The 8,998-nt window shown below is 37.0% G+C and overlaps 1 protein-coding gene across 1 annotated transcript in view; it reads right to left on the bottom strand.

The window, feature by feature from the left end:
- Positions 1-4,470, bottom strand: part of LOC121319262 (N-terminal EF-hand calcium-binding protein 1-like) — a 39,473-nt gene extending 35,003 nt beyond the window's left edge. Inside the window, exon 1 of the mRNA XM_041256509.1 lies at positions 4,169-4,470. Coding sequence (XP_041112443.1) covers positions 4,169-4,297 — 129 coding nt within the window. The 5' untranslated portion in view covers positions 4,298-4,470. The remainder of the gene's footprint in view (positions 1-4,168) is intronic.
- Between the last annotated feature and the right edge of the window lie 4,528 nt (positions 4,471-8,998).

The following is an 8,998-nucleotide window of genomic DNA, read 5'->3' on the forward strand; positions in this document are numbered from 1 at the left end:
AAAATAAAATAAAAGGTTGAACAAAAACAAATCACGAACACAAAACAAACCAAACCAAACCCAGGTCAGGCTACGCAATCGCTTTTACTCAACCTATACGTTTAGTTTTAAATTTCTCTCTCGTTCCTCGCGCTCGTTCCTCCTCCGAACACCCACCCGGAACTGAGAGCGTAGCAGGCTTTTCATACCTTGGCCAAGGGGTTTAACTAGTTAGTAATTATTCTATTACTCCTCGGCCACAATTGGCACAAGTTTTTTTAATTACTTTTGGCAGAAGACTAGCTGCTCCCTCGCCTCTGCCAGAACACACTTAAACAAAAACAATAACAAAACACGGCGCTTTGCCGTCATATATAAATAAATACAATAAATAAATCATAATACAAACACAAAATAACACGATACAGGGGCGGAGGGGCAGACCCCGTTCTAAAAATAAACAAACAATACATTTAAGCAGCAGGGCTTTCCTACCAACCTGCTAACCATGTATGTTTTTGGGTTTTTTTTTTTTTTTGTTGTTGTTTTTTTAATTCAAATTGTTTAATGAAAACAGACACATCTCCTCAGTGGGTCTGCACATATGTAACTATCACAAGTGCAGCTACGTGATGAAAATGCCATTATTAACAGCATTCCCTCCCTGGGCCACAACAAGATTCTCCTTCCAGGCTGATTAATCAATATAGCGTCCCTTTAAAATAACATTACTCATCGCACTGTACCCATGAACTGTCTATTGAGTACAATGAGGTAAGATTTCAAGATTTCACTTCATTCATGACCATGCGTTACAGTGTAATTTATGATATAAATGATCTTTGAAAACTACAGCATGTCACAACAATTTGAAACCCTGATTTAGCAATGTTAACGTTAATAGCCTGAATGTCTGTTATTAAACGGGTCACTGTACAGTAAAAGGCTACCATTCAAATATATTCAAATTACATCAGTATCTTTGACACTTTTCTATAAGAAAACCGCCTGCGTGTGTCCAACTGATCTTTCAAGCACAACTATAGCAAATTAGGCCTTTACAAGGATTGTAGGGCACATATCAGTGCTATTGGCTACTGAAAACGTTAAACTCATGAAAGAAAATATGTTGAGTCACAGCTGTGTTTTGCATCCGTCTTCTTATATCGCCCAACAAACTATGTGAGCTCAGAGCTGTGCTCTTTTCTCTCGCTCACTGATACCTGGACGGATGGCGTCTTCCCAAGAGTGTTCTGCTAAACCCTTCATCTGTATGCATGTAAGTTAGGAGGCAGGGGAATTCTTCAATGCAGGAGTTCTCTCTGTCTTCTTGTGTCCTACAGTCTTTATCTCCCCTGCAGCAGCTTATTAACTTTAAACAAATCTCAGTGCAGGCTGCTCATTACATGTCATTTGCATCCGAAATAGAACACTGTGCTCGGGGAGGGGGTAGACTGTTTCTGTCCAAGCAGTTTTAACCCCTGTGCCAGCGGATTTGACAAATAGAGGTTAAGATTAGTGGATTACAAGTACAGTATGCGTCTTTTGTTATAACACAGTGATGGATGGAGTACCGATTTCTACAGCTCTGCAGATTCACAGTGAGTTAAAATCCAGTATTGACATAGGGCTCTGTATCACAATCACAACATGCTTTAGCATTGGGTATGATGCACTGTCCATGGCAGCTGATTCCATTCAAAGTTTACATTATTTTAGCAGGTTACCAATTATAAAACAGGCCACACTTGAGCTCAGATCAGTGTCATATGTGGTTCTACTCTGTTCTGATGCACTGTATCTATGACAGCTTGAAAGCTATATAAAGCAACTGCCAATGCTAATGTGAGATGGAAGGGCTGAAGATCAGGAAGACTAGCCTCTGGCAGCCTCTGACCTTCTAGATAGCAGTGGAAGGTTCACAATGAGAATGTGCGGAATCTGTCATGGGAGAGGGAAACTGGTGGGGCCCTGATAAGCAGGACTAGTGATGTGCTTTGTTGCAGTGTTGAGAAGACGGTCACTTAGCATTACCATAGCCTGGTTATAGCCAGTGTCACAGCCCATCATCTTTCCCGAGCACTGCAGCCAGAGCAAACAGCAACAATACAATGTCAATGCAGTTTTTCAATCAGACATGACTGTTACTATAATGATACTAAGGCTTATATCTGATTAACAGCATGTGTCATGTGTCATGTGTTGAAACTAAACTGAGCAATACAGTCTTATACACCCCAAGAACTAACAGTGTTAATGTCTAGAAATATATATTTGTTATTATCATGCTGGTATTAAACTACACAGTAGGGCTGTGCAAATAAATATTGTGGTTGTTTTTTTGAATAACACACAGCGCCACCCGGTGGTCTTGTGTTGTCTACTAATAATGTCTACAAGCTAGCCAATTTACACAACGATAAATTCCAGTAATGGCATCATACTGAATCAATCATGCATACTTCAGGTCCATCATTTAACCTTCTTCGGATGTTCAGATAGTGTTTTTAATATTTCAGAAGTTTTATTAAAAGAACTACTATCCTTCAAATCCCACGAACTATTGAATAGATGCCCTAACCCCAGTTCAGGAAATCACCATTATTCTGCACTTCTACAGAAATAGTCTTTTACCCAACACCTCATTCTAGATGTCTGCTTCTATACCAGCACATCCCCCCACCTCAGACTGTGAGCACTGCAGTCACCTACAGGTTCAGAACATTTTCACAGTGGCATTTACTCAAACAAACAGAGCCAGCAGCTGCACCTCTAACCACTCTCCATTGTCCTTTAAGAAATTAATTTCAATGGGAATTAACAGGGTTTTGTTTTACTGAGGCAGAGTTTTATTATGTCACCAGTGTTGGGAGTTCCTTTTTTATCATTTGCTAATGCTACAAGAACCCCTAACAGAAATTCAAATCTCTTTTCTAATAATCAATGCATGATAAGTGTAATACTTTTTTTTTTTATGTGTTGGGATTTATTTCTGTAATAAGTTCACAGAATGAAAATTAAAGCTGGCAGCTTTTAAATAATTTTATTTTTTTTAAAAAAACGTGTTTTTCTGGTTGTGATGTCTACAGTTGTTTTTTACTTAGTTTTAAGTTACCAAATGATACAATTATAATAATACTGTGTATAACCCTGATGAAACCCTAGCAGAACTCAGAAGGCTCCTGCTAACTGAGGAAGATGTTAATTAATGCTTTTATTACTTCTAGCGTTGATTCACTATGTAACACAATTTTTGTTCCTGGGTAGTAAGTGTTATTTCCTAATTGCTTATGCCTCAAAAGTATAGATCTCAAAAGTATGGCTAATATTCTCCACAAACTTTGCTTTTGTGACCAGGACAGTGATATTTCAAAATATCACTATTTCCAATGGGAAAACGGGCAAATGTGTGTCTTTTCGTTCACGTAAAGTCAGAAAAAAACAACATATGAATCCAAATTAGCATGTATTTATACTAAGTAATACAAAGATGACTGCAAAAGATTTAGAAGTGAGTAGTTTTTGGAGATTTACAATTATACTGTAAATACACAGTGTGAATGTTCTAGATGTAAATTAAGCAAGCTTTAGCTGGTTCAGAAGGTTGTTACTCAAAGTCCATATTCAAATCATTTTTCTCTTATTCTGCAGTCTTTTAAAATACTATCTACCCAAAATATCAAAGACCTATACTATTGTTACCTAAATGCTAAGGTTTAAGGACTATCGTATTTGAATCGAATCGAAGTTAAGTTGGTTGATGTGTTTTTAAGATGTTTTTCACGTCAGTTTTCAAACACGTTAAAGGTGAAACATCAATTAAAAGCTGCTTGGGATGTTTGCGCCCTCTTATAGAAACACCGCAAAAGACGTTTTGAATATTTGTTATATCTTTTTTTTTTTTTTTTTTTTTTTTTTTTTGTAATGCACTTTAATAATTAAACAAAACAACAAAAAACAAAAATAATAACCACAAATTTAAATGCATTTAACATTCTTTTAAAAGTTTACTTTTGCCTAAAATTGATAACCCACAATAAAAACAAATGTGTCTAAAATTCGCAGTGATTCGCCTATTTTCATGTGGGTAAATCCGCAGTTATGAGATTCTGCATGCAACCTTACAGTACCGTTTCTACGAGGCTACTACGACAACACTGCGATAATAAACCACAGTGTAAATACTCACATCGTGGAGAATGGATAGCCCTTGGCTTGGGGTTTTCTTCTGCAGCAGTGGTTGCTGCTGCTTGGAGCGCAGGTGCTGCTGTTTTGCAGACTGGAGGCACATCGTGATCATCTCGGTGCATGCCATCATTTTTAAAACATATAAAGGGAATACTTAATTAAACCCTGGGTCACCCCAACTGCAGTGAGGCAGGTTATCTAGTTGACAGTATTCAATGCGTGTTCAGACTCCCCGGATACCGCTTTAATCAGAGGAGGACTGGGGTCCGCTTCCAAAGGATGCTGAGCTACTGAGACGATGCCTCTTACAGCCATGCAACTTTCCTTAGTTAAAAAGGAGCCCCGCCCCCTCCAAGACAGAGCTGTACTCATTGACATACTGTACAGAAGAACCGATTCTGCTCCACTTTAACGGCTCCACCTAGTGGCCATTTATCTTGAAACGTATTTTGTTTTTCCAAAAAAATCAAGAAAAAGAAAAATATTTATTTCAATTAATCTTTTCCATTGAGTGTTGGCACCTACTTTTAAAGACAGAGGGTAAAACAAACAATAATAATAATAATAATAATATAATAATAATAATAATAATAATAATAATAGACAAATAGTGAAACGCTCTTGACAGCAATGTGTACAGTGTTTTCCAAACTTGTGTTGTGGGCTTCCACAAAATTTAGTATAAACCAACGTATCAAAAATAGCTTTATTTTGCACAGGGATATACTGAAAGTATCAGAAATGAAAAAGAAAAAGTTTCTGACTTCCTATTAAAGAATATGTAGACAAAACAGCCTAATTAATCCATTGTTGATTGTATAATCAGGGCACTTCCCACAAAGTTATTACTAACAAAATGGTAATCAGATAACCACAGCTTCTGACTTTTGGCTAAATTAATTAGAAATAATAATTATGGTTTATGAGCCACGGTAAATAATTGAGGGGTGCAACATTTATCATGGAGGCACTCTGCAGTTTAAAACATGCATTGAAGTGGTGCTTCCTCAGTCAAGCAAATTATGGAAAGATGCATAACAACATAGTAGCAACCCTATAGATTACCCAACAGAGCTGTCTCTTATATTTTAAAAAAACTGTGGAGAAGGAGGGTCAGCGAGAGACTGGGAGGATTTGCCTACTGGAATTTGCCAACTTGCCATTATGAAGGCAATTATAAACAAAGTGCTTTGAATATTTTAAAATGACACACTCCTGTGAGTTTTAAAATGCATATTGGAACTTTCTGTAGGCCTGTTCAATGTGTTTGCTAGGGCAGACTCCAGGATGAGAGTGTTTTAAACACATGGTAAACACATAAGCAAGAGAGGATATGGTGACATCAATTGGCACGAGTTGGCAGCTAAAAGACAGACTAAATATTGGAGTCAAACTATACAAAAAACGTTCTTGATCTTCGATCTCAACCTGAGCCTGTGATTTAATGAACCCAGCCTTTGCAATTGACTCCTAAAACTACCTGAAAACTTTCTCACCCAGTTGACATCACCTGCCCACTCTGAATGAATTATTCCACAAAAAGAGCAGATGCAAAATTCTCTGCCTGGAAAATAGTCTAATATATTTTATTTTAAAACATGGAAGATAATTGTAGTATTGTCAGTAAAAGTGTGTTTATTTTAGTTTGCATCTGCCACACTTGAGAGTTCTTATTCCAAAGATCTGCTGAATGTATCAAGGGAATCTGAGTGAGGGTTTAAAACATATTGCGGCGTGCACAAGGGAAGGGAGCAGCATCGCTGGTAGGTGACATACAGTGGTATCTGTTCTATGCTTTAGTGCAAGAGGCCCAGGGTTCACATCTGCCCTCTGCCTGTGTGTGGATTGCCTCACCCTGTGTGAGGTGGGAACCAAGATTGCTACAATATTATAATGCTGTAATATTATTCTGGTTTGTTTTTCATCAGTTGTTAGTGTAAGCAAATTGTTTGATCATCCTCATTTCAAAAAATCCACTGAATTTTAGGTATGACTGTAATTCCAATTGCTGTATAATTAATGCATCTGCATTTCTGAATCCTGTTCGACAAAGAAAAGGCGATGTGATACATTTTATTGGACTGACCAACCAATAATTAATCACAAGCTTTCAAGACCTCAGATGTGTTTTTTTCGGGTGAAAGTAGAAACAAGAGATTGATGTTTACATTAAAATGTGTCATCAGAACTTTACAAAAATAACCCATTTTGAATCACTACAATATTCTAACACTACAAAGAAAAATGTTGTTATCTCAAAACAGGACGTGTTGCCACACAATAAACAAGCAATGACAATAACAAAGACTAAATAAATAAATAAAGTAACTAATTAATTAATTATATAAATAAAATGCAAATAAGCAATACTGGTAACAGTATGTACTAATATATGAAAAAGAATAAAATACAATAAATATATAACATGATAAATAAGTAAAAATAAATAAATAAATAAATAAATAAATCTTTGTATTTATGTTCATGAAACTCTTTGAGCACCTTTATTATTATTATTATTATCATTATTATTATTATTATTATTATTAATATAATAATAATAATAATAATAATAATAATAATAATAATAATAATAATAATCCCCTTACAGAAATGTCCTATAGGATCCTATAGTGGTACTATAGGACAGAACATAATGGGACTAAAAAGGTTTTAAAGAAATCCTATAGGATATTTTATAGGACTTGATCAATTTACTATAGGACTTTGTATAGGTTATTTCCGTAATAATAATAATAATAATAATAATAATAATAATAATAATAATAATAATAATAATAATAATCTTTATTTTATATAGCGCCTTTCATATTGGACCACCATCACAAAGCGCTTTGCAAGATACAAGACTAGGGTGTGTGAACTATGCATTAGCTGCAATGCGCATGTATATATATATATATATATCTATATATATATATATATAATAAGAATATATATATATACATATACACACACACACACACACACACACACACTCACACAGTGCACATTTTTCACATTGAATTTGGTCAGATCTTTTTGTGGGTTGTAGTCATATATAGAGGGAGTCTGAGAGAAAAAATTACACCTAAGTTTGTTGCTTCTTTCATTTGTTTGGTGTGAAAGGTAATTAAACATGCAATATTCAGGTGAGAAAAAGTTATTGCCCCCCCCCAGTTAACTCAACCCAATTAAAGGGATAATTAGGGTCAGCTGTTTGAATACTTTGGTTAACAATCAATCCTGATTTGGGCCAGCCCTGCCCAATATAAATCTGACTAACTTTGGCCCTTACCATCAGAGTGAAGTTGTCAGCACACAGGTTCTAGAGGCACATCATGCCATGATCAAAAGAAATTCCTGAAGACCTCCGGAAAAAAAAAAAGTTGTTGACGCCTATCCGCCTGGAAAGGGCTACAAAGCCATTTCTAAGGCTTTGGTGCCCTACCAAACCAGTCAGAGCTATATTGTCCAAACGGAGAAAGTTTGGGACAGTAGTGAATCTTCCCAGGAGTGGCCGTCTTGCCAAAATCTCTCCAAGAGCAAGGTGTAAAATCATCCAGGAAGTCACAAATAACCCTAGATCAACATCCAGGGATCTGCAGGCCTCTCTCGCCTCGGCTAAGGTCAGTGTTCATGACTCCACCATTAGAAAGACACTGGGTAAAAATGGGACTCATGGCAGAGTAGCAAGACAGAAACCACTGCTTACTAAGAAGAACATGAATGCTTGTCTCAAGTTTGCCAAAAAGCACCTGGATGATCCTCAAGAGTACTGGAACAATGTTCTATGGACAGTTGAGTCAAAAGTGGAACTGTTATGTCTTGCGATAACAAAACACTGCATTCCACAGTAAGAACGCCATACCAACGGTCAAGCATGGTGGTGGTAGTGTCTTGATTTGGGGATGCCTTGCTGCAACAAGACCTGGATGACTTGTTGTCATTGAAGGAACCATGAATTCTGCTCTGCATCAGAAAATTCTACAGGAGAATGTCAGGCGATCCATCCATGAGCTGATGCTGAAGTGCAGTTGGGTCTTGCAGCAAGACAATGATCCAAAACAAGCAAGTCTACATCAGAATGGTCGAAGAACAAGAAATTTAAAGTTTTGGAATGGCCTAGTCAAAGTCCAGACCTAAACCCCATTGAAGTGTAGTGGCAGGACCTGAAACGAGCAGCTTATGCTCGAAAACCCACAAATATCACTGAGTTGAAGCAGTTCTGCATGAAGGAGTGGGCCGAAATTCCTCCATGGCGCTGTGAGAGACTGATCAATAACTACAGGAAGGGTTTGGTTGCAGTTATTGCTGCTGAAGGTGGCATAACCAGTTATTGAGTCTAAGGGGGTGATTACTTTTTCATACGGGTGCATTGGGTGTTGCGTAACTTTAATAAATAAATAAAATAAGTATCAAAAAGTTGTGTTATTTGTTCACTCAGGGTCCCTTTTATCTAATATCACATTTTGTTTGAAGCTCTGATAACATTCAATGTCAAATATGCAAAAATGCTGAAAATCACACGGGGGGGGGGGGGGGCAAATGTGTACGGCACTGTGTGTCTGTGTGTCTGTGCGTTTGTGTATATATATATGAATGTTTTGGACTACAAGCCCTTCTTCAGCTGTAGCGCCTACTGTCAATTCACAAGTATTATAGGTTGCAATGAGGTAGGGAACCAATATCCATACAGTTCTTTGTTTTTTGTCCAGTTGTATACATTTTAGTTCTAGTTCTCCTGTCGTTCTTAAAATTGCCCTTTAAAACAGGAACTGTCAGATCATGCAGAGAACGGTTAGGCATGGTCGCCAATAGGGCTGTTTGC

This window comes from Polyodon spathula, chromosome 8, assembly GCF_017654505.1.
Source record: "Polyodon spathula isolate WHYD16114869_AA chromosome 8, ASM1765450v1, whole genome shotgun sequence".
Lineage (NCBI taxonomy): Eukaryota > Metazoa > Chordata > Actinopteri > Acipenseriformes > Polyodontidae > Polyodon > Polyodon spathula.